Genomic DNA, 27,257 nt, shown 5'->3' on the forward strand with positions numbered 1-27,257 from the left:
TGGTGCCAGCAATGAAGCTAGCCATGGTGAGAGAAAGGATGGCTGGTGGGATATTAAGCAAGAGAATCACTTCCTTCGGAAAGGAATTTTTTACCTTCTAATTGAAATACTTTATTATTACCAGCAAACTTATTATTATGGATTCCCTATTGGAGTCAAAGCACCATATGAAAATATATCAAATATCAAACATTGAGAGCAATGTTTGAGCAAACATGGAAGTGCACCGTACGTAATCCCAATCAAATAACAAACATGGAAGTGCACCGTACGTAATCCCAATCAAATAACAAACATGGAAGTGCACCGTACGTAATCCCAATCAAATAACAAACATGGAAGTGCACCGTACGTAATCCCAATCAAATAACAAATGAATCAATAAAACTGAATCCTATGATTGTAGAAATTGAAGCTGTGTTGACTGAATGTAGACAATTTGGTTCAACAAAGGAGAAAGTCATTGTTACTCTAACTTCTGATAATATTTATTAATGTATATAACCCATTGGTCCAATTAGTAGATTTCCACTTTTCTTTAGAACAATTTTACTTCACAATCTGAAGGTAAATTAGGTGAATAACTTGTGAAAAGGGCTTACTTAAAATTAAGAATCTTTAAAAGGTCGAGTACCCTGGATTCTTATTGAAACCTAAGTTATTCCAAAGAATATCAAGTAGAAACCTACTTAGCTTCAAAAACATGTAGAAAAATCACAGAAATCAGAAATAGATTGTTTAGTTGCCACTCCAGAAATAGATTCTTCATGGGCTACTCCAGTTTCTAAAAGCCGTCTACTTTACCACGACAGTTTACTGAAAGAAGATGCCAGAAGCCCCAAATATTCCTTCTCTTACTGTATTTTTTAATTAATGAGTCATAATTGATTTCCCCACAAGCATTGTCCTGAGAAAACCACAGAACATTAGAGCAAACAAGAACCTGATAAAGCCAGAGTTAGGTTATATCACTCAGTTTCACATGGCGCATTACCCTTTTTGAGTGCAACCAAGGCCTAGATAAGTCTCCCATCCCTAGAAGGATTTTTTAATCATACTCAGCACAATGTACTAAATACTCAGCCATGAACGTGAATGATTGGCTTTGCATTCTTAATGACTTTTAGGCAGGTGTGTGGCCATGTCTTGCTCTATGTTGTACAGGTTTATTTTTTCAGGTTAATGTCGTTCATTTTAGAACGCAAGTGTGATGGGAATTTAACTGCATTCTTCAACAGTTAACTTGCTTTGTGCAGGCTGTCAAAGGGAATGTGATTATAGGTTGACCAGAAACCTGCACTTCATTAGCACCCAAAAGCCTTCTACTCCCAGTAAACCTTCTTCTCTTTTCCTGTCCAGTCTTCTAAAATGGGGAACGTCCGTGCAGCTGCCTCTCATCTCGTCGCTCCTGGCCTTCTCTTTGTGACCGTAGAGTACGCAGTGACAGTTTTATATTGGTTGTCTTGCTTTCACATGGCTGTGCTTTTTTCCCCTACAGCATATGTTTAATATTTAAGATGGGACACAATGTTTAAAGTTGTGGCGTTATCAGTTTGTTTTCCTTAGAAGGCACAGATGCCCCAGTATGCGAAGTCCTGGAACTCTTAACATCCTCATAGCACAAAATGCCCAACTTTGCATCTCTGTTTACACAATTATGATTATCTAAATGGTCGAATGCGGTGAGCCAGCACATTTTCGCTCTGTGCAGCCATTATGTTGATTGAAGACACCTGAGCAATATACAAGGAAAAATTCGATGCTTTGATTAAAAGAGAAAAGTTGTCCAGATGACTTGAGGAAGCTGGTCAGTTCCCCACAGGAGATGTACTTTGGCTTAAGTAGTGATGCTGGTATTCACAGTTTGCCCGTGACTGAGTGGAGGGCTTACTCTTTAGGAGAGAACTTGCTAGCTTTCTTTGTGGGGTCCCACATAGGTCTCCAGTTGGCTTGTACAGCTCAAGAGGCAAGCGGCTCAGTACAATTCTTTCACCAAGTCCCCTAGACAGAGAGAAGTCACAGAGCTGTCCTCAGAAATCCAACACATGTTGTCACTGTCGGTCCTTCCAGGCCAGTTCAGTTCTTGCCTCTCTGATCTCTGGTGAGCATGGTGTAGCCTCTCAACAGAAGTGCGATGATATTGATGGTGAAGTTCTCAAGTGGTAGGTCTAGCCAAGCAGATCAGAGCAAGCCCTGAAGGACTGACTGGTAACTTGCCTGCCAGATGTCTAGGTCCAGGGCATTTCCACAAACGGGCTGGGAGAGGAAGACAGCCGTCGCCACGCTGATGACCTCTGGGCTACTTGCAGCAAATTCAGCAGGTTGCAGCCCAGGCAAGCCAGATGAGTACACTGAGGAGAAAGGTCCATTTCAAAGGGTATATTAAACTCCATGTGCAACATTTCAGGAATAAAAGAGTGGAAAATGGGACCCATCTAGGAAAGGAAAAGTTTCTTAAAAGATCTGACTCTCAGTTCTTTAGTTGAAGGATTCTGACAAATGGTGCCTATCTAGAGGTCAGTTCCCATCCCTTACCATGCCCTTTCCAGGATCGTGCCCACTGGGTGCAGACTATTAAATACAGGAGTTGGGAGGAGGGGGGTTAGATGTAAACATCACGAAATCTGATGAAGGCTGTCCTCACCCTTTGGTATTCTGGCCCGCTTCTCTCCGGAAAGATCAACACCTTCTTAGTTGCCATAGCTTTATCTTTTTATGGCCTCTGGTCTCTTGCATGCATATGAAAACAAACTCTTTCTGACCAGCAACAATTTTTCCTTTCTTTGTGCAAAAATAGGGAGGAAGTAGGAAAACCCAGAATTTATTCAGACATTTGACTTTTTTTTTAAACCTGGTTTTAGTTCTCAATTTTGAGAGATAGAACCAAGAAGAGATATTTTTGTGGAATCTCCTTTAAAGGAGATTATACAACTTTGCAACGTAGCAACTGCCTTAATGTTTTGTTTTGTTTTGTTCTAGTTCTCATGCAACTCAAAATTTTCAAAACAGATTAGAGGTCAGAGTGCCACTAATTCATTTCAAAAAAGTCCAGCACATAGGGCAATAGAATATATGTCAATACTTGTATTGTCTTCCATGCTTTCACAATCTAGGGATCGAAACCTTGGACGATGACTTGCTCTTTATGTAACTTTTGGAAACTACATTTGTATAGCCCCTGGAAAATGAAAGGAAGAATTGGAGAAATAATGGTTATTTTAGGGACCTAAGCTTAAGGTTGACATTGTGAAATACAGCACCCTTAGAACATCCTATGGTAGTTGCTACATTTCAAGGTACAATATGTTATTATCTCTGAATCTTCATAGGTACAGCTTTCTATTGTGTTTATAATTTTTATCACTAAAGTCATAGGACTACTTCAAGCATTATTTTTCTTGGCTACTCTAATTTAAATTTTAAAATGTATTCTTGGGCTTCCCTGGTGGCGCAGTGGTTGAGAATCCGCCTGCCGATTCAGGGGACACGGGTTCGTGCCCCGGTCTGGGAAGATCCCACATGCCGTGGAGCGGCTGGGCCCGTGGGCCATGGCCACTGAGCCTGTGTGTCCGGAGCCTGTGCTCCGCAACGGGAGAGGCCACAGCAGTGAGAGGCCCGCGTACCACCAAAAAAAAAAGGAAAAAAAAATGTATTCTTGTATTTTGATAGACTTCTAAGTTTTGAGCCAGATTTGTTCATACTAGGTTATCTGTTTAGTCAAATGTAAATGGCAACAGACCCTTTCTGACATTTTGTGTACTTATTTACAACAAAAACATACAGAACTCATAACCCTGATGTGAGTACACAATGCTCTTTGTTCCCTATTTCGAGTAGGTAACAATGCCAAACTCTAAAGAGTTTGGCATTGTAAACGTTTTGTGGCAAAAACAGAGGTTCTTTGCAATGATTAAGTATTAGATAGATTATGGTTGTGATGGCTTGCTTCTAATTTTATTTTGATCACTACAGAATTCGAATCATAAGAAAAACTATTTCCAGGGATAAAGGACAGCTCTGTTCAAAGCTCAAAATGAGTTCCAGGACTGTAAGATACATAAAAAGAAAGTGTTATGTTAATAACACACCACACATTTGATATCTTGCACATTAATCTTGGTCCTAAATTTTTCCCTAAGAAAATGAAATCTCTATTTCATAACTGTTTGACTGTATTTAGGTGGGTTATTTTTTATAATGAAGAAAAGTGTGTCCTTTACATTACATTACTGGCCAAAGATGATTATTAAAAGTACAAATACCTGACCATTTCTTTGTGGCTTGTGCTATTCTGTGATGTAATTAAGTATCATAATAGTCAATCACTGAATATTTAACTATTATTTCATAAGGCTCTTGACATGGCTGGAAGAGCCACATGGACCATTTTGCAAAATGCAAAAATCATCTTTTTATTTCCTTGATCCATGAAGCCAATCTTTTAGCTATCAACCATGAATTTTTTTGCTATTCAGAATAACCTGAAATTATCTCTAAAACAATAAAACATTGAAATTTCTTAAAATCCGAAATTAAGCTGCCATTTTCAACTTATTTTCTGGTTTTGAACTGTTCTAAGAGGTTTGATCTTCTCCTTCACCAAAAAGTACTAACTTAATGCTTAGCGGTCAAGCTGCACATCATCTGACCCAGAATGTGGGATTGTTTTAAGGGTGCTCACCTTGAATGAGCCGAAACAAGTCCTACCTCCAGGCTTCTATCTGCTCAACCTCTGAAGCAGAAATCTGAAAATGTTTTTATCATCTTTGGAAGTAATCTTTGCCCCTATTAGTTTAATAGAGAGAGATTTTAAAACCAAATGAATAAGTGTAACAACAACAAATCTTGAGGAAAACCCAAGCCACCAGCCTGGCAGATGTCAAAGTGTTACCATTTGCTGGTAAAAAATAAAGTATTTTAAGTTCAGATCTAAAGTCATGAAAGTAAAGTAAGCCGAGTGGTCCACCCATGAGAGCCATCTGGATATCTTGGGTTAGGGGGAGGCAGAGCGGAAAATGCAGAGGGCAGGATGGAGGGCGTAAATCCTGAGTTACCTCCAGTCTATTCTGGGCCACCACCTACACCCTGACCCATGTTCCAAGGTCAAACCATGGCCTCCTGGGGAAACTTGAACTGTAACCTACTAAATATGAAACATCCTAGAATACGAAATATCCCTATATTATAAATGATGAACCAGAATCTACCATTTTGTTTGCTATGACTAAGTCTTGAGTTTTGGTTAAAAGAGAAATAAAGGAACACGTTGTCCAGAAAAGCTATTTTAAGTAGAGATCATCTCCGACGTATCAAATGTATACATCCTCCCCTCCTGGTTCCCAGCCCTGACCCCCAAGATTTTTGTTTTAGTGATCTCAGGATTAAGCAGGAGCTTTCAGCACTGATTATGCTGAACCGCATGTTATAATTAGGAACTTAACGTTTAGATTTATTTTTTCAGTCTTCATCCAAATGCTGCTAAGAGACATACTCAATAAGTATACACTTCTAGATATCTTTCTAAAGAGAAAAATGACCCAGAAATTATGGACTGGTTGGAATATGGGTGAATTGGAAAGTTGATCAAAGGTCCTAATTCTACCGAAAAATATGCAGTTGGTGTGGAAGGATTTCCCAGACGTATTTCAGTTTGCTTGAATTCTGTGCTGCAGCCCAATCTCCTTAAGGTTGTTGTTAATTTCCCCTTAAAATGAGGACTTCCTAAAACGAGTATGAATTAATAATGTAGTCCAGAATTAGGCCCATGTGAGCCAGCCATGTAAAGTACTGCCCCCCAAATCCAGGGGCCCATTGAAAAGCCAGTCTTTGTGCTACTGAGTATTGGGTCTATTCCTTGAAATAACCCTACCCTGTAGGGTGGCCCTGGAGTCTCTCAAGCAGAGATTATTTTATATATATATATATATATTTTTTTTTTTTTTTTTGGCTGTATGCGGGCCTCTCGTGTTGTGGCCTCTCCCGTTGCCGTGCACAGGCTCTAGACGTACAGGCTCAGTGGCCATGGCTCACGGGTCCAGCCGCTCCGCGCCATGTGGGATCTTCCCGGACCGGGGCATGAACCCGTGTCCCCTGCATCGGCAGGCGGACTCTCAACCACTGCGCCACCAGGGAAGCCCAGTATATCTTTATTAGAGTATAATTGCTTTACAATGTTGTGTCAGTTTCTGCTGTACAACAAAGTGAATCAGCCTTATGTATACATATATCCCCGTATCCGCTCCCTCTTGAGCCTCCCTCCCACCCTCCCTATCCCACCCCTCTAGGTGGTCACAAAGCACCGAGCTGATCTCGCTGTGCTATGCAGCAGCTTCCCACTAGCCATCCATTTTGCATTTGCTAGTGTATATATGTCAATGTTACTCTCTCACTTCGTCCCAGCTTCCCCTTACCCCACTGTGTCCTCAAGTCCATTCTCTACATCTGCATCTTTATTCCTACCCTGCCACTAGGTTTATCAATACCGTTTTTTTAAATTCCATATATGTGCGTTAGCATCCGGTATTTGTTTTTCTCTTTCTGACTTACTTCACTCTGTACGACAGACTCTAGGTTCATCTGCCTCATTACAAATAACTCAATTTCATTCCTTTTATGACTGAGTAATATTCCATTGTATACATGTGCCACATCTTATTTATCTATTCATCTGTCGATGGACATTTAGGTTGCTTCCAAATAAGTCCTGACTATTGTAAATAGTGCTGCAGTGAACATTGTGGTTACATGTATCTTTTTGAATTATGGTTTTCTCAGGGTATATGCCCAGTAGTGAGATTGCTGGGTCGTATGATAGTTCTATTTTTGTTTTTTTAAGGAACCTCCATACTGTTCTCCATAGTGGCTGTATCAATTTACATTCCCACCAGCAGTGCAAGAGGGTTCCCTTTTCTCCACACCCTCTCCAGCATTTATTGTTTGTAGATTTTTTGATGATGGCCATTCTGACAGGTGTGAGGTGATACCTCATTGTAGTTTTGATTTACATTTCTCTAATGATTAGTGATGTTAAGCATCCTTTCATGTGTTTGTTGGCAATCTGGATGTCTACTTTGGAGAAATGTCTATTTAGGTCATCCACCCATTTTTTTTAAAAAATTAATTAATTTATTATTTATTTATGGCCGCGTTGGGTCTGCGTTGCTGCGCGCAGGCTTTCTCTAGTTGCGGCGAGCAGGGGCTACTCTTCATGATGGTGCACGGGCTTCTCATTGCGGTGATTTCTCTTTATTGCTGGCACGGGCTCTAGGCGCATGGGCTTCAGTAGTTGTGCCTTGTGGGCTCTAGAGCACAGGCTCAGTAGTCAAGGCACATAGGCTTAGTTGCTCTGCAGCATGTGGGGTCTTCCCGGACCAGTGCACCAACCCATGTCCCCTGCATTGTCAGGTAGATTCTTAACCACTGCACCAACAAGGAAGTCCCATTCTGCCCATTTTTGGATTGGGTTGTTTGTTTTTCTGATATTGAGCTGCATGAGCTGCTTGTAAATTTTGGCAATGAGTCCTTTGTCAGTTGCTTCGTTTGCAAATATTTTCTCCCATTCTAAAGGTTGTCTTTTCGTCTTGTTTATGGTTTCCTTTGCCGTGCAGAAGCTTTTAAGTTTCATTAGGTCCCACTTGTTCATTTTTGTTTTTATTTCCATTCCTCTAGGAGGTGAGTCAAAAAGGATCTTGCTGTGATTTATGTCATAGTGTTCTGCCTGTGTTTTCCTCTAAGAGTTTTATAGTGTCTGGCCTTACATTTAGGTCTTGAATCCATTTTGAGTTTATTTTTGTGTATGGTGTTAGGAAGTGTTCTAATTTCATTCTTTTTCATGTAGCTGTCCAATTTTCCCAGCACCACTTATTGAAGAGGCTATCTTTTCTCCATTGTATATTCTTGCCTCATTTGTCAAAGATAAGGTGACCATATGTGTGTGGGTTTATCTCTGGGCTTTCTATCCTGTTCCATTGATCTTATTTCTGTTTTTGTGCCAATACCATACTGTTTTGAATACTGTAGCTTTATAGTATAGTCTGAAGTCAGGGAGCCTGATTCCTCCAGCTCTGTTTTTCTTTCTCAAGATTGCTTTGGCTATTTGGGGTCTTTTGTGTTTCCATACAAATTGTAAAAGTTTTTGTTCCAGTTCTGTGAAAAATGCCATTGGTAATTTGATTGGGATTGCATTGAATCTGTAGATTGCTTTGGGTAGTATAGTCATTTTCACAATGTTGATTCTTCCAATCCAATAACATGGTTTATCTTTCCATCTGTTTGTGTTGTCTTTGATTTCTTTCATCAGTGTCTTATAATTTTCTGCATATAGGTCTTTTGCCTCCTTAGGCAGGTTTATTCCTAGGTATTTTATTCTTTTTGTTGCAATGGTAAATGGGAGTGTTTCCTTAATTTCTCTTTCTGATTTTTTGTGGTTAGTGTATAGGAGTGCAAGAGATTTCTGTGCATTAATTTTGTGTCCTGCAACTTTACCAAATTCATTGATTTGCTCTAATAGTTTTCTGGTGACATCTTTAGGATTTTCTCTGTATAGTATCATGTCATCTTCAAACAGTGACAGCTTTACTTCTTTTCCAATTTGTATTCCTTTTATATCCTTTTCTTCTCTGATTGCCATGGCTAAAACTTCCAAAACTATAATAATAATAGTGAATAAGAGTGGTGAGAGTGGGCACCCTTGTCTTGTTCCTGATCTTAGAAGAAATGCTTCCAGTTTTTCACCATTGAGAATGATGTTGGCTGTGGGTTTGTCACATATGGCTTTTATTATCTTGAGTTAGGTTCCCTCTATGCCTACTTTTTCAAGCAGAGATTATGAACTTGGACTACAGCAGGAACACGTCATGCAGATGTATCCTAGGTCACCTTAAGGTATCCATCCACACACCAGGCTGCAAAGAGACCCTCATTAGGTAAATAAAACAATATTTAAATGTACGAAGTTCCTTTATTGGTCCCTTCTCTATTTGATAATATGGAGAGAATAAAATATTTCTCTATATCATTGTGTCATTGGTTTTCCCAAGCACTAAAAAAATGATAATAGGAACATTGTATTTGAGTCAATATTTATATAGTACTTAGAACAGGGTCTTATATATAATAAATGCTTTATACATTTTTATATTAAAAGAAATTATAAAGAATTTAAACAATGGTGGATCATATTTTCAAATGGTTAAGGAAATTCAGGAATTTGCTTTGCTTTGGAAACAGTTCTAATTAATTATTGATATTTTACATGTTCATAAGTTTACTGGTGATTTCTCTTTTTTCTCACTTGAGAGTTGAATGTGTGAGCTAGACTCTTTCTCCCTGTAGGGCCTATGCTATGAACTGAAAATTTATGTTTCTCTTTACCGAAATCTAAATTCAATACTATACCTTCTATTGCACTTTGAAAGATGCAAACGTTGGAATTTCATAACTATTCATGGAGAAATAAGGCAAAAGTGTTATCTGACAATTGAAGGTAGAAAGCAATTAAGTCAGCCATATAAAGTACAACTTGAAGTGGAAAATTATGGATTTTAAGCCTTTTCATGGAAATCTATGTGTTTTCTTGTCTTGTCAAGACAAAACTGGCTCATTTCCGAAGCTTTGCAAAGCTATCCATGAGCTCTCTGGAAAACAGCAAATAAATATTACGGTTTCTCCCACACTGTCAAGGAAAAGCCAATTCCGATTATTACAGTTGATGGGTGAATCAGTTTCGGGGAAAAACAAAACACACACACATACAAAAGTTCCTGTTCCATCTTAGGTAACTAAAGTTAAACAGAGTACATTTAAAATTGTGGGCCAATGTAGAAAAGTTATTTTTTTTTCATTTATTGTGAGTTTTCATGTTTCATTGTTATTAAAAGTGAGCAGTGATGTGACTCATCTACAACAGCAGGTACCGTGAACAAAGCACTAAGAATTTGGCTGTCAGATACTTCAAGTGATGTGAGCTGCAACAGATTGTTTTTGTGTGTGCATGTGTCTTTTTAAGTATCTAACGAGCAGACGAATTTTTTTTTAATTAATTAATTTATTTCTTTATTTTTGGCTGCATTGGGTCTTCATTGCTGCATGTGGGCTTTCTCTAGTTGTGGCGAGTGCGGGCTACTCTTTGTTGCGGTGCCCGGGCTTCTCATTGCGGTGACTTCTCTTGTTGCGGAGCACAGAATCTAGGCATGCAGGCTTCAGTAGTTGTGGCTCGCGGGCTCTAGAGCACAGGCTCAGTAGTTGTGGCCTGCAGGCTTAGTTGCTCTGCAGCATGTGAGATCTTCCCGGACCAGAGCTCAAACCCGCATCACCTGCGCTGCCAGGAGGATTCTTAACCAATGCGCCACCAGGGAAGTCCAACAAATATTTTTAAACTAAGTGTGTATGCTACCTCGGCCTAAATTAAGTGGAGGGCCAAAGAAAAAAGACCTAAAAATGAGATGTTGATGAAGCACAGAGATGTTCCAACTCATTCGGTCTGAACCATCTGGTTCAAGTACCAGGCGGTCCCCGACTTATGATTTTCCAGCGTTACGATGGTGTAAAAGCGATATGCAAATTTTGAATTTTGATTTTTCCCAGCCTGGCATGATGCCGTGCCACGCTCTCTCATGATGCTGGCTAGCGGCAATGAGCCAGCTGCCAGTCAACCACACGATCATGAGGGTAAACACTACCCAGACCACTATTCTCTTTTTTCAGTACAGTGTTCAATACATTACATGAGATATTCAACACTTTATTATAAAATAGGTTTTGTGTTAGATGATGTTGCCCAACTGTATTCTTATGTAAGTGTTCTGAGCATGTTTAAGGTAGGCTTGGCTACTTATGATGTTCAGTAGGGTAGGTGTATTAAGTACACTTTCAACTTAAGATATTTTCAACTTATGATGGGTTTATGGGGATGTAATCCCTTCATAATGGGAAGAAGATCTGCAGTTCCTATAAATATTTCCAACTCCAAACAAAAGAAAACTGAAAGGAGTTTGTTGTAGGGCCAAGCAAAGAGCATTTCCTTTTGCTCTTTAGGTAGACAGTTTCTTGGTGGCCGAATCCAGTTGCGACTCCTGATTGACTTAGAGGTGCAGGAGAACAGCTCCTGGACTCAAGATGCTGGCAGTCCGGTGGGTGGAGAGACACTGTGTGAAAAGGGCCACGGTACAGATACAACTCTGTGAAACAGTAAAAGTAGTCAAATGTTCAGCCTGGGTGGATCTGGAAAGGCTTGACAGAGAAGCTGACATCCTACTGGGAATTTGAGCAATGACTGGGAATCAACCAGTTAATCTGGGGGAAAAGAACTTCTAGGCCAGGAAAGCAACATGAGCACGTGCTCTGAGATGTGAACTTGGGGGAAGGGTCTCCTACACACTCTAAAAAAGATTAGACTTTGTTACCTAGGTAGTGCCTAATACAATGTCTGGCACATAATAATCATTCAGTTAAAAAGTATGGGAAGAGGGGCTTCCCTGGTGGCGCAGTGGTTGAGAATCTGCCTGCTAATGCAGGGGACACGGGTTCGAGCCCTGGTCTGGGAGGATCCCACATGCCGCAGAGCAAGTGGGCCCGTGAGCCACAACTACTGAGCCTGCGCATCTGGAGCCTGTGCTCCGCAACAAGAGAGGCCGTGACGGTGAGAGGCCCGCGCACCGCAACGAAGAGTGGCCCCCGCTCACGGCAACTAGAGAAAGTCCTTGCACAGAAACGAAGACCCAACACAGCCAAAAATAAATTAATTAATTAATTAATTTTTTTAAAAAAAGTATGGGAAGAACTGTACTGGTTTGGGGGGCTACTGTTACGACATACACGAACCAGGTAACTTAACAGAATTTCTTGCTTCACAGTTCTGGAGGCTAGGTCCAAAATCAAGGTGCTGGCAGGGACACGGAGAAGGATCCTTTCTTGCCTCTTTCAGCTCCTGGTGGCCCCAGATGTTCCTTGGTTTATGGCAGCATAACTCCAGTTTCTGCCTCGATCTTTATACTGCCGTCTTACCTCTGTGTCTGTTTCTGTGTTTTCTCTCCCTGTGTCTCTGCTTTCTTTTCTTGTAAGGACACCAGTTATATCAGATTAGGAATCACCTTAATTGAGTATGACTACATCTTAACTTGATTACATCTTCAAAGACTCTATTTCCAAATAAGGCCACATTCACGGGTACCAGGGGTTAGGACTTCAACATAACTTTGTAGGGGACCCAGTTCAAACCCCAACAAAAGGTACGAGCCATTCAAGGTTTTGTTGCAGAGGACTTGGACCATATTTTAGAAAACTGACTCTAAATGCAGTGCCAAGGCTCTATTAGAGTGCTGGAGAATTGGAAGAAGACCAGAATAAGGACTGTCAGTCAAGGAGTTGTTGAGAGAAGACAGAGATGATGAAAACTTGAACTGAGGAGATAGCAAAGGAGACAGAGAAAGGGAGGGGAAAACTAGCTCCATAAACTAATCAAAGTGAGGGACTCGACAACGTATTAGATATAGGTAGGATTCAAGGTGATTCCCAGATTTCCAGCTTAGGAGGCAGACTTGACCAGCAGTGATACCGTAACACCAATACAGAAAGTAACAGGAAAAGGTTGTTTCCCAAAGGGTATTGATGCATTCAGTCTTGTACGTATTTTATTGGAGATACACTTGTGGGAAAGAGTTAGTATAGATAGTATTGTCCAGTAGAACTCTCTACAGTGATGGAATTGTACTGTATCGGTGCTGTCTGGTACAATAGCCACTGGCTACATGTGGTTAGTGAGTCCTGAAATGTGCACACAAGGAGGTGAATTTTTGGGTTACTTTTAATAAGTTGAATTTCTAGTAGCCTTAGATGGCTAGTGGCTACCATAGTAGGCAGCACTGGTCTAGCAGGTATTTGGCTATATGTGTTTAATGTTTGGGAGAGATACGCAGAAAGAGCATGGTCTAGACCGGAACTTGAGTTTCAGGAGTCATTAGCTTAGAGGCAATTGCTGAAGACGTGACGTGTGAGTGTGTGAGCCCATGGTGAGGAGGGGGGCAAATGCTAACAGAACAATTAAGGATGAAACTGTGGAAACACTGGTGTACAAGTGGTGCACCATGGAAGAGGGTGAGAAAACAGCTCCTGAGAAGGAGAAAGGAAAAGCAAAAAGAGAAAGGTGCTGCAAAACCAGGGGAGAAATTTCAAAGAGAGAGCAGTCCACCATGACATTAAAAAAAAAATTTATAATAAGCTATGAGAAAAGACTTTCACCATTACAATATTCTTTTGCCAATAAATGCAGTGGTCATATTTTGTTCACCAAAAGTACATTGTGCTCTAACCATGGATTTTTATCTATATTCTATTTATCTTTATTCTCCCCCTATCACCCGCCATTGACGTGAAAGACATTTCAAAGGTTTGTGGCAGCAACAATAAGAAATTTATGAAGATGGGACTATACGTGAAATCTAGTGGGGCAGGAGAAGATGGCCAAGAGACTTGCTCACTGGAAATCCAGAAGAGTATGTCCCTAAAAACTCAGCCCCATAGCAGGAGGGCCCAGAAATTCTTTCCCATGAGGTCCTCAGTAGAGATTTATAATTTTTGTCAAACACTTCTACAGATAGCAATATCTTAACCCTTCATGGACTCCACCTAACTACTCTGTAAAGTGGGTGGAATTATTTCCAGTTTACAAAAGAGGAGGTTGGTAGCCCCTGGAGTTTCAGCAACTTGTCTCACATGATGCAAGTTGCACATAGTAAAGCAGAGGCAGGAATCCAAGTTTATCTGTCTTCAATGTTCTTTTCACCTTAACAGTGTTTCCTAAACTTGAGACATTTACAAATGCCGTCATGATCTTTGCCATATCTTCTCACACCTGTACTATTAAATACTATCACTTAATATTTTTTAAAGTAAACAAGTTATTTAAAAGCCAAATATTTATAACCTTACTTGAAAGACCAGTATCGTTTGTCATAATTAAATGATCTTTTAAATAAGAATAAATTATAAAGAATAATTTTATAAAAACATGAAAATGTTATTAAATACTAGCTAAATAACTGCTGCCTGTCAAAGACTTTGAATCTGAACCTTTCCTTTTATTAAAAAGATTAACAAATGGTTAAAGAGGTTCTAAAAACATGCTCTACCAAAAGGAGAATATCTCCTCACCTTTTGAAAAGGGTTGCATCTAATAGCAGTGGTACTCAGGGCTAAAACGTCCTACTTTCCATTAAAGAATAAATAGTATAAGGTCATCTCCCTTTGCCATTTTGCAGATTTTTTTAAAAAGTACTAGGAAGTTATCATTTCAACACAAAATAAAGCCATAAGGAGGCTGTGAATTATAATCCAGGACTCTTACATAGTTTCTGAGGCCACTCGATATTTCCTCGGGAATAAATTGTCTAAAAGATCCTTTCTAGATACTCAGCGTTGCAGGCGAAATCATCCTGCACTATAGATTCCCAAGGTGCCATTCTGTACATTTCATTGATTATATTTATGGCTTTTAGGGCAACGTGGGTTAAAACCTTCCTTAGCAGTGTGACTGTTCTCTTTTAGAGGAACTAAAGGACAAAACAGACTCCACACTCAAATCAGTTTAGAGTCAAAAACTGGATAAATTGAGGAATTGGTGTTAGGTATAAAAATAGAGCCAGGCGTTGGACTAGACTATATCCCCTGACACGAGAGGACCCTCACACCCTCGTCAAGATTTCAGGGACCAATCACCATACCTCTACCTTTATAGGACTGATCCAGGTGACTGACAAAGCAGGGTTTTTGTTCTTGGGCAGAAGTCTTAGCCATAATCTGATCCTGGGGGGTGCCACCTTCTGAAGGACATTCCCAACAAGAACCCTTGAGTCCTAAAGGTAACTCCTTCCAGGTAAAATGCAGGATTAACATGGTCTGTATAAATTTCCACTTTATAGCAACCAATACCTCAAATAAGTTCTAGGGTGTGTCTTTGATGTGAACCACATTAAAAGAAAATATTTTGAAATAAAACAAGAAGAGAAAGATCTCTCAGATTGTATTTTTTTTCACTAGCTAGGTTTTCTGGATCTATTTTTTTAAGCTTGAGTTTAAGCTAAGAAAAGAAACTTTGCTTTTTATGGCCAGAGTTCTTGAGTAGAAAGGCAGCTTACAATGGAAAGCATCTTGCACAAAAGTTTTGGTAATCAGAGGGGGGAAATGCAGAGTAGCTTTGTAAATTTTGACATTGAAAGGCCAGTGTAATGTAAATATGACTTCCTAGAGTGTAAACAGCAGTGGTTTGAAAATAAAAACTTGTACAAAACAGGCAGCTATCTAGTTAGAAGAAAATGTGTCTAATAAGCATGTATGCATGAGATGCCTTGAATATTTTTGATACTGTACTATAATTACTGAAGAGGTAAAATTTCCAGGACTTTTGAAACCATGAGAATAAAAGTTCATAGGGTTTTCCCTCCAGAAAAAGACAGCTATACTTTTTGGTATTCTTTAACAACATAAAACACATTGTTCACACATAAATCACATACTTGGAAATGTTTGAAATTATTAATGGAGCCACAAGTTCTTAAACTTTAAAGTATCCACTGTCTCTTATTTTAGACAACAGATGAAAATATCAGTATAAAAAAGTATAATTCTATTCATTTGATTTAGGATTTCCATTGTATGAAAGAAAAATTAGCCTCATTTTGAGAAAATCCAAAAGTTTACCAAAAATATTCTTTAATTCAAATGTTTTCCACTACTGGGAGATTTTATATTCACTGTCCTTACCTTGGACTCCTGAACACTGACTATTTTTTCAGACTTAGACATACTTTTCTATCCTTTTCCATCCTAGATTTTGTGTGATTCAGACACATTCTCAGCATAGAGTCTTTTTTTCTCTCTCTCGAAAGGCTACAAGCAATTGGAAAGGGCAGAGTCTTTGCTGTGGTCGTACTTGAATGGGGCTGCAGTGCAGAAAGGAGGTGGGTCGGGAACATTTGCTTTATGATCTACTCAAGCGCAAAAACTCCTCCCTTCCAGCCCACACTGGGCACTCAGGCAACAGGAACTATGTGTGTTAAATGATCCAGTGAATAAATGAATCGTCACTTTCTTTTCTGCCTATAAATCTGTAATCCAAGAGTCTGCAGCAGCCCAACCTACTGAATTTTCATACCCAGTGTCTATCCCTATGTATGTATTCCTTGCAGTTTATTCTGTATATTTTCCTGCAGACATCAGTGGTATGTGTTTTTATGTTCTTTTTCGGTTTGGGGGATAGATCCAGCTTCCCGATATCATTAGGAGACACAGATAGGACACAAAGTACGTGTCCTATTGCAAAAAATGGTTTGTTCATTTCTCCTTAAATTCTCCCATTCTGCTTTCACGACACTTACATGTGTTCACCTCTATCTTTCTTAGAGTCTTACATATTCATAACTGACAACCTCTTTTCCAATTCCATTTTTATATGTGAAATTAACCAAACATGGCCTTTTGTGCAGATTTTATCATTTTTCCTTCTATAGCTTTGTCTGTTTGTCCATCCCTCCATTCACTGATCCATCCTACAACGAAGTAATTCATTGAGTCTACCTTTCACTGCTTCCGTTATCTATTCATGTATTTATTTTTGAAAAAAGGTTTGCTCGTAGATTGTCTGCAGACTAGACAGCAGTCTTGGTAAATTTAAAAAGCCACCTACCTTTTACATTCTGGAAATTTTTCATTATGTGAGGAAGATGTATTTGTCTCCTAAGAGTTTGGGCACTCCTTGTCCTGATACTTCAGGAGACATTCGATCTTCAAAGAAGTGATCCAAGCGGCTTTTGCATACCCCCCTTGCAATGATTCTTGCCAAGAAAGCTGTGGGTGGTATCTGCGCCTCATGGCCATGTGGATGCCATAGAAGCAGCAGGGAAGAAGGGCTTTAAAACAAGCTACTCTGTGCCATTTCGTGATCCCCATTTCCAGTTATCAAAAGGACTTCTCAGAATTTAAGGACACTTGATGCAAGCATCAGTAGATTTGATTCTTGATAGAAGCTTTTGAAGATGTATATTTCACTTGGTACTTTCTGCCAGTGCTATTTTCCCTGCTCAAAATCATGCCTGGCGGGGTCGTTCTTCCATATATTATCCATGCATCTCACCACTTGCCTAGGGGGGACAGTAAAGAAAGATGTACTATGATGGCTAATTTTTATATAAATGTATACAAAAGTGTACAATGTATTAAAAGTAGTGATAATATCCTCTCAGTTATTGTTATACTGTGTTATCTCCCAATGGGTATCAACCTACTGCTAAGATAAACAGGTTGAGTTTGCCCTCAAACATCAGATAGGTAGACATTCACTTGGAATAGGTCTTCAGAGGTGAAAGTACGTTCATTCCTACAAAATATTCTAAAGTCATATTCTGAGTTCATATAAAGTCATCTTTCTTTCTGCTTCTGTTTGTCTTGCAGTGTCACAAGGCCAGGAGGAGGGTTCCAGGCTTCTTCTAACTCTGTCGTCTTAATATTTGTCTTTGATCCTTTCCTCTGTGTGTGTGTGTGTCCAGGTATCAGGGTGTCACCATCCTTGTTTCTAAGCTCTATCAGAAAAATTAGCAGCTGTGGCCAGTGTCCGTTTAGCTGCCAGTCCTCTGAAAAGGACATAGGAGAAAAAACTATGTACAAAGAGAGCACCAGGTCCTTCTGCAGTGCCACGGGCACATGGAACACATGACTTGGTAGCGGAAATGGTCCTTGTTTTGAATTTGAAGCCATACTATCTCTTCCTGGCACAGAGACATTTATACTCTAGGACTCTTGATGGTTCTATATGGAAAAAGTACTTCCTGTTTATATAAACCATACCTTGTGTCAATAAATGGCTCCAAGTATCAAAGGGTAAAGGAAACTGTGTGGCAAGCGATGCGTATTTTTTCCACAATAGCATTTATTTCCAAATTAAAAATACGTGCTTACGTGTATATGTGTGCGTGTATTCTGCGAAAAAAAATATATTTATGTATTTCTGTTTCCCCAAATATATATGTTTCTTGATAAAAAATATCAAGGAAAGATACTTTGTGGCAACATCTAGATATAAATATCCCCAGGTGTTATTTGCCTCAGTCTGTTCAGGCTACTATTGCAAAAAGGCACTGGGTGGCTTATAAACAACACAAATGTATTTCTCACCGTCCTGGAGGCTGCAAGTGCAAGAGGCTGCCGGCACATTCGGTGTTTGGTGAGGGCCCACTTCCTCGTAGATGTCTGCTTTCTCACTGTCACCTCATGCGGCAGAAGTGAGAGCTAGCTCTGCGAGGTCTCTTTTTTTTTTTTTGGTGGCGGTACGCGGGCCTCTCCCTGCTGTGGCCCCTCCCATTGCAGAGCACAGGCTCCGGACGCGCAGGCTCAGCGGCCATGGCTCACGGGCCCAGCCGCTCCGCGGCACATGGGATCCTCCCGGACCGGAGCGCGAACCCGTGTCCCCTGCATCGGCAGGTGGACTCTCAACCACTGTGCCACCAGGGAAGCCCTGCGAGGTCTCTTTTGTAAAGGCACGAGTCCCATTCATGACGGGTCTCCTCTCATGAGCTAATCACCTCCCAAAGGCCCCACCCCTAGGACCATCAACTTGGGGGTGAAGATTCACTCAACATGATTTTGAGAGGGCTAGAAACATTCAGACCATAGCATTACTCATCATTCTTCATTATCTTTATAATTACCGGGTGCTGTTTATTCAATTATGACAAACTGTATCCTTTCAAAAAATTCTCAGAGGGTTTTGGACCTACCGTAGGATAAATAGGAAAAACTCAGAGAAACCTGGTGTATGCTCTGGAAAAAGACACATCCAGGTTTCCTGGCCGAAATCTCCCAGAATCCCCTACTCTCCTCCCACCTTGGGGAGCAGCGCAGAGACGTCGTGAATTACTGTTGAGAATCCTGTTGCCCAGCGCTAGAGAGGAGAACCATTACTGTGCTCCTGAGTCTCCCAGGGCAGAACGTTCCCCACGGAGGTGCCAGACTGCCATCTTCTTCTGAGTGTGAATTCCCTTAATACCAGGGCATGATTACTGGCAAAGAAAAAAACTAAAAGCGTTACTAAATGCACAGCAGTGCTAGGCAATCTGGATGCATCCCTATGATCCAGTGCTGGGAGTATGAAAGAGAGACGAAAAGTGAACCCCTTATAGATGCAGGTTTTAGGAATCCACTCCACCTCCACCGTAAGTATAGTTCATTCCTCGGGGGCCTAAATCAAGCTGTGCAGGTCTCCGCAGAACAACTGTCTTCTCTTTCAAGATGAACAGAATGTAGGCAGGCAGGAGAGAGATTTCAGAGCCCACACAGCTGCTAAAATGTCAGAGCTGAAAGCCTAAGATTGGCCCTCCTTCCTGGTCCAAAAGAAGTTGTTCAACTGCCTAAGAAAAATGGTAACTTCAGAGGCAATTCTTGGAGTTCATGTAATGATGGTTAGTACCGTGGTAGCTTGGATGGCAGTTGTGAAATCCCTAATTGGCTTACACTTAAGGTTTTCCTTAAAGATTTACTGTTTATTGTAGCTGATTCCAAAAGAGAGAAGTACATATTTCTTTTCTTATGAATGACTTCAAATGCAGTATGTGTACCACCTGGGATAGAAAAGTACATGCCAAGCTAGATATTAATCCTTTTTAAACATATAAATATTTCCTTTCAATTCAAGACATTTATGTGCACCTACTATGTACCATAAACGTATGTCAGGGGCTGCCAGGACACGAATAAGAAAAGGATTTAATCCTGTCTCAAAGGAGTTTTTAGTGTAATAGAAGACATATCTGTCGTCTGTTGCTGCAGCAATACTGTGGTACAGATCATCTCAAAACTCAGTATTCTAGCTCGCACGTCTGTGGTTCATCTGGGCATCCGTTGACTCCAGCCGGGCTTGGTTGAGCTTGGCCCTGAGCTGCAGGTTGGGGCCAGTTCTGTCTGCTCATCGAGATGATGGGCCTCTCGTCATCCTAAAATCAGTGGACCAGCCAAGCATGTTCTTCCCATGGTGATGACAGAAGCAGGTAGGCAAGCCCAACCACACAAACGGCTTTGGACAAATCACATCCCCTCATATTCACTAGCCAAAGCAAGTCACAAGGCCAAAGCCAACATCACTGGACCGAAGAAATATACTCTGCCTAGGAAGACTGAAAAGATACATGACAAAGGATATGGGGATATAGGGGGAAATGCAAAAGTGAGAAAAATAATACAATGAGGCACATTAGGGAAAGATAAATTCACACATGCCTGTATAACAAAGGGTGGGAATTTCAAGAGGGAAGGGAATAATTATATCTCAAAGACACTAAGGAAGTATTCTCAGTGGAGGTGATATTTGCACTCAGTCACAAAAGGTGTTTGCATTTCAAGAGGCAGACAAGGTGTATGTATAGGTGTGGGGGGGGAGGGGTGGACAGATGATAATTTCAGGATGCTCCTAGAGCAATAGTGGTGGACATGTGTAGGACAGTCTCAGTGTTAGGTTACAGAGAAGTAAATTCAAAAGAAAACATAGAAATAGAAAAAGTATATCAATAGGAAAACTACAAGTAGACAGCAGAGATGTCCTGTGTCAGATGTTCTTGTGTTATATGTTATTGCCGGAAGTTCTTTGAAAAGACAAGTGTTTGAAAATTCTGAAGGAACGAAATGTGAAAAAGCACACAAGGATAGAATTTTTGTTTAAGTCTTTAGAGCTATAATTAGAGCTGGAAATGACTTAGAAATGATCTAGATCAACTCACTTATTTCACAGATCAAGAAATGTGTATTTTGGAGGTAAATTCATTCTCTCTCTCTCTCTCTCTCTCTCTCTCTCTCTCTCTCTCTCTCTCTCTATATATATATATATATATATATATATAAATGTATATTCACACATCTGTATGAAATATATAAACATATTTAGAAAGAGAATAAATGTCTTCCTAAATAAATCTATCCATCTAAATATGTAAAATATATACTATATAAATATATTTATATAGCACGAGAATAAATTCTTCCCTATATATGTGTATACATGTCTCTCAAGGTTGGGAGAGGGGCAACTATGAAATGAGCAGACTTCTTAAAGCAGTATTCTAAAGAACTCTCAATTCCTCATAAACTTAAAAACCACTTTCTGGTTCTGAGGAACCAGAAAGATCACTTGATCTTCTTCTTAATCATTCCTCCCTTTGCATTATTCAAATGCAAAGGGAGGAATGATTAATAAGAAGGAAAAATAAGTATTGCCACAGATATTCAAGGCCTGGAAATACCATCTGAAGTGCCAGGTCTAATGGAGGAAGGAAGCAGGGGCTCGCCAGAACTCAGACCGCAGAGTTTGGGGTACCATTATCAAAAGATGGGGGGGCTGAACCCCAGGGGGCAGGTGAGGGCAGAGACAGCAAATGTTCTCTATACCCACTGGCCAGTCGTCCCCTCTTGTGAAACACATTCCCCTCATTCGTAAATGAGGCATAATCATCTGCCTAACTAAAGTATAATTAGCAAAGTAAATCAGTTTGTGTTCATACGTATGAGCTGTCTTCCCAGTATAGAAATAATGAAACTTTGAAGTTGTGCCCTTTCGATAATCACTATTAACATAGATCAGAGGTCAGCAAACTACAGCCCTTGTGCCCTTTAGATAATCACCATTAACGTAGATCAAAGGTCAGCAGAGTCTAGCCCTTGGGCCAAATCAGCTGATCTGTTTTTACAGGACACACTTTATGGAAAAATAGCCACGACTGCTCGTTTACCTCTTGTTTATGGCAGCTTTTGCACTAAACCAGCAGGGTTGAACAATTGCAACAGAGACAGAACCCATATGGCCTGCAGTGCCTCAACTATTTCTTATCTGGCCTTTTACAGATAGTTTGCCCACCCCTGATGTAGATACCGGAGGATTAGCCCCCTTTTCTGCAGTGGGTGAAGCGCGCATGTGCTTCCACTTCCGGTGATGGATTCAGCAGGGGTCGGCCCAGGAAGGATGTCAGCGGCAGGAGTGTCGCCTCCCTTGCCTCCTTCCCGGGGCTCCGCTCCGGCCACCCTTAACCCTTTGTCCTGTCTATGTCCTTTGCCAGACTCCGACCTGAGCATGCGCACACTGAGCACGCCCAGCCCAGCCCTGATATGTCCACCCAACCTGCCGGGATTTCAGAATGGAAGGGGCTCGTCCACCTCCTCGTCCTCCGTCACCGGGGAGACGGTGGCCATGGTCCACTCCCCGCCCCCGACCCGTCTCACCCACCCGCTCATCCGGCTCGCCTCGCGGCCCCCCAAGGAGCAGGCCAGCATCGAACGGCTCCCGGACCCCGCCATGGTGCAGATCTTCTCCTTCCTGCCCACCAACCAGCTGTGCCGCTGCGCCCGCGTGTGCCGCCGCTGGTACAACCTGGCCTGGGACCCGCGCCTCTGGAGGACTATCCGCCTGTCGGGGGAGACCGTCAACGTGGACCGCGCCCTCAAGGTGCTGACCCGCAGGCTCTGCCAGGACACGCCCAACGTCTGTCTCATGCTGGAAACCGTAAGCGTCAGTGGCTGCAGGCGGCTCACAGACCGAGGTCTTTACACCATTGCCCAGTGCTGCCCGGAGCTCCGGCGGCTGGAAGTCTCGGGCTGCTACAATATCTCCAACGAGGCAGTCTTCGACGTGGTGTCCCTCTGTCCCAATCTGGAGCATCTGGATGTGTCAGGTATGTGGCCACGGACCTGCCATCGGCAGGCCCTTCCCAGGGCACCATCCCGCACCCGTAAAGGGCGCTGCCACCCAGGAAGGGTCCCCCTTGCGATAGCCAGGGGTCAGGAGGCCGACTCCTCTTCCTGAAAAACTTGTCTTTACGGAATCGTGACCCCGGGGGCCAGAGGTATGCCTTTCATCAAATGATGTCAACTTCTTAGGGGAACCAGAGGCACCTTTTGTCCGGCAGTTCAAGTTGGGGTGACTTTTAAGCGTGTCTTCCCTCCCCATCATTCTCAAAGTAATTTCAGAGCGACCGTAGATAATGGGAACTAAATATCTAATCACAGATAAATAGGAACCAACTCTAACTCAAATGGAGGTAGTTCAGAAACTGCCCTGACGTCCACTGGTGACGGTTTCCTGGAGCCTGAGAGCTGTGTCTAAGCTGATTCTGTGTTGTGGCCTGTGGTTGCTCACCGTTTTGCAGACATTGGGGAAAATCCATCATGGCCAAGCATCTCTTCGCATTTCACCCCTGTTCTCCTCACCCTTGGGTTGATTTTGCACCTCTTCTCAAGCACGGTTCTCAGTTAGTAGTGCAAGGTTAGGGCCCACCAGGGAGAGCCTTTTTAGTTCCTTTGAAAAATGAAGGCAATCCCAGCATGGCTGCTTTGCTTGAAGCCCCCTCTCAGGCAGGAAGAATTAAAACCCAGCCTCATACTTAGGCGCCAGACGTGGATCCAGCCGGACTAACAGCCTTTCTTTATCTCATCCGCTGCTCAGTCAGAAGACGAACATTCGAGAGGCTGAAATGTGTAAGATGCATCAGGGAGTTAAAGAAATGGAACAGCGTGAGCTACAAGCTCAGGGATTGTTGGGGAAGAGGGTCAAGAAGTAAAAACCACTGTGACGGGTGAATAAACAGAATTGGGGGTTTACAAGCATCTGAGGTAAATGATACCCTCCAGCAAAAGCTGAGGTAAAAGTCGCCTCTCTGAGGTCGCTCTCTCTTTTGAAAACCGACATCTGAAAATATGTCAGATGACAGTCAATTATTTCTCGCAGATTCTTTCCCTTGCTGGAAAGCAGCTCTTTGCCCCGCTCCTTCAGCTGGCTCCAGGACAAAGCCAGAGAAACTGTATGTTCAGTCCGTTATGAGCAGCTGTGGGCATAAAGAAGGAGGAAACGAAAAGGTTTTCTTACATTTTCCCCCCAAGGGATTCTGGAAAAAGAAAGCATTGTGATGTGGTAGAAACTAGTTTCAGAACTCTGTGATTTGGGACAATTCACAGCTTTCTCTAGATGTGTTTCCTCTTCGTTAAAAAAAAAAAAAAAAAAAAAAGGGACGGTGGGAGGGGTGGTGCTAAGGGATTGGATTCTTTAGCAGGCGAAGATTCTGAAGCTTGTGGGCCTCCTTTATAAACACCTCATCTTCTCAGATTAGAAAATGACTCATTTTTGGAATCCTCATCTTTGTTAAAGGGGCACCCCATGCACCCTCAGTACAGGCTGCAAGTAATTGTGTTCTGTCCTTGGAGTCCGTCTAAAATTCAGAAATGCAGAAACTACTCTGGCTGTTTGAGAATGGAAACTTCTGGGCTTCTAGCCTGGGTGTATGGATCCTGCTTGGTCCCTTTGCTGACCATTATGTAAGCCTTGATGCCTTCGTCTTTATCAACCTGCCCCATTGCAGAACCTAAAATATTTGTGTATCTTCCTCACATGTCTTCCGATGCCACGCTGTGATCTGGGTATATAAAGACCATGTACACAGGGGAGGCTCTAACTCACCGAGAGCACATAATTGTAGATATTGGCAGGAGCGGTGATGGGGATTTTCAGGTAGATGAACTTGAGGGACCCAACAAGCCATAGGGATGGATTTGTATCACCACCTCTGAACAGTGCCCTCCAGTTCTGAGGGAATCGAGAAACTGTGATTTCACCTATGCCTTGTTCCCTTTGGTTCTCACAGCTGGCCTCTGACAGTGACCAGCTTCTCAGTGGCAATGAACTTGACTTTGGAAGACTCATCTCTGGCCTAGAGCCTAATTCCCCCAGAGGACGTGACACTGCCCCTCCCATCCCTAGCATATGCCCACCTTGAAAGTTATCTTTTCAAGTCACTGAAAGTTACTATAACTAGCTCTAGTGTTTTTTTCATGATCATTTATTACCTTTCATTAAAGTATAGTCAGGGTTCTCCAGAGAAATAGAACCAATAGTATATATATAAAGAGATTTATTAAGAGGAATTGGGTCACACATTTACGGCATCTGAGAAGTCCTGGAGACCCAGAAAAACCAGTGACGCAGTTAGTCTGAGTCTAAAAGTCTGAGACCCAGGGTTGCTGATGGTGTCAGTCTCCGTCCGAAGGCAAGAGAGGACCACTGTGTTAGCGCAAACATTCAGGCAGAGGGAGGGTTCTCCATCCTGCACCCTGTGTTCTGTTGTGGCCCTCAGCAGATCGGATGGTGTCCATCTGCACCGAGGAGGGCAGACTGCTTGCGTTTCCCGGTTCGAATGTTCATCTTAACCAGAAACACACAGGCACACCAGAAATAAGGTTTCGCCAAATATCCTGGCATTTCGTCACCTAGTCAAGCTGACACATAAAATTAAACATCACAATCAATAACATCGTTAAACATCAATGGAATATATTAAGGCTAACCAATTTTTAAAGTATAAAATCTTGTGATTATTCCAAGTGAAATGGCTTCAAGAGGGTCCCCTGTAATTGGAGATCTGGGAGTCCTCCTTACTACTCTTCCTGATCTTTTATATCAGACCCGTTGACTCCTGTCCCTGCGATTCTACTTCCGCAGAACCTTGAGTCCGTGCCCTCTCCCCTACCTCAGCCTCATCGACCCGCCCTCCACACAGCCAGCCTCCAAAGGCATGTCTTCAGCCTGCAGGTCTAACCATTCATTTTCCTGCATAAAATCTCCAATTCCTCCTCAGGACATACAGGAAAAAGTTCCTCAGCAGAGTATACGTGGCCCTTCCTGAGCTGCCCTCTCCACGTTCAAACCTCACACCTTTCCTGTGTAAACCTCGGCGCTCCCTTGTGTAGAACCAGTTGCATTTCCCAAACACATCATGTCTGTGCACCCTGGGATGTGTGGGCACTCTCTGACCCGCGTGCCATTCGCTCCTCTGCCCCCTGCCTCTCGCCAGCAGCCCTCTTAACAGATTTCTCATTGCTGGAGCCCCCAGGGCAAGCATCCCTTAAGTAAAGCCTCCCCTGCCTGATTGATACCCGGGAAGCTGCAGGTTTCTTCCCAGGTGTCTACCTTTTGAGTATAAGCGGGTAGAGTGTTAACTGGGTTTTGCAACTTTATACTTGTATATTCCCAGATTCCTTTCTCTCAATTCGTTACAAGCTTTCTGTGGGCAAAAATCAGGCATATTTTATCTCTGCACTTTACGATATTGTAATTAAGTGAACAGAGGGGTGTCAAAGCCCTAAACAGTCATCTTGACCTCTGAAGGGCTCAAACAAAGTTGTCATGGGTTAATACTCCGAACAAGCATTTAGGAAGCTGTGTGCAGTAAATAAAATTTCCTCACCAGGAACGTTGAGTTCGTTGGGAGGATTAAATGAGTTAATTCATGGTAAGTCCTCACGTGTGTGTGCTGCTGAAACCTCCGTAGTGAGCATTCCATAAATCATAACTGTTATCATCATTTTGGGATTGTCATTGTTATTAACAGGCTTGCAAGGCAGTAGTTGGTCTTCAGTGACAGTAGTTGGTCTTCATCTGGCCTTTTATATCGCAGAGGAGTAGATATTACCCCAATAATGAGAGGAAGTGGTAATGAAGAGCATATTTGTGAAAGCTGAACCAAATCTGGAGTTAATTGAAGATATCTCCAGATTTGCTCAACCCATACTGTTCACTCTGTGTTGTGTAATATCCCTACTCCTTACCCTGAATGTTAAGGCAGGCCTCCAAGATCTTATCCCAATGGACCATCCCCATCTTGGTTGCCATTGACTCCTATGCTCTAGCCTATCAACACTCCTCACTCCCCCTCTGCCTCTCTGCTTTCTTGTCTCTCAAATTTGCTCATACTATTACCTTATACTACCTGGGCTCCATATCTGTGTATTGAAATTGTTTCTCTCTTCCAAGAGTCCCCATATAGGCGTCACCAAGACACTCCCAAGACTTCTGATGCCCCAGTGTCTAAATATTCACTTCATGCTGACACATCTGCTGTAAATCTCTCATGCAGTTCATCAGTTGCATGCTCTATATACCATCCCTGCTATATTAGAAACCTTGGATCAGGAAACTTTCCCCTAGTCTGACTGTACAAGTCCTGTAATCTCACTGAATCTGAGATACCTCATCTTTAAAAACTGAAGTTTGAAGTGAATGATTTCTCAGGTTCTCTCCATGCCTGTTATGTATGAATACATCCACTAGCCACAGATACTACCTACTGAGCCATGAACCAGTTTATTTTCTTTTCAACCCAAACTGAGCAAAATCTGTAAGAAGTAAGGCTAAAGCTTAAATTTTAAATTATTGATCTAAAAGGATATAAGCATATCAAAATAGT

The 27,257-nt window shown here is 41.8% G+C and overlaps 1 protein-coding gene across 2 annotated transcripts in view; it reads left to right on the forward strand.

The window, feature by feature from the left end:
- FBXL7 (F-box and leucine rich repeat protein 7) overlaps positions 1–27,257 on the forward strand; it is a 425,266-nt gene that overhangs the window by 392,023 nt on the left and 5,986 nt on the right. For both annotated transcript variants that reach the window (XM_059061938.2, XM_067030813.1), the window contains one exon: positions 22,086–22,697. In XM_059061938.2, the coding sequence (XP_058917921.1) occupies positions 22,086–22,697 (612 nt within the window). The remainder of the gene's footprint in view (positions 1–22,085; positions 22,698–27,257) is intronic.

The sequence above is a fragment of the Kogia breviceps genome, chromosome 4 (assembly GCF_026419965.1).
Source record: "Kogia breviceps isolate mKogBre1 chromosome 4, mKogBre1 haplotype 1, whole genome shotgun sequence".
NCBI lineage: Eukaryota > Metazoa > Chordata > Mammalia > Artiodactyla > Physeteridae > Kogia > Kogia breviceps.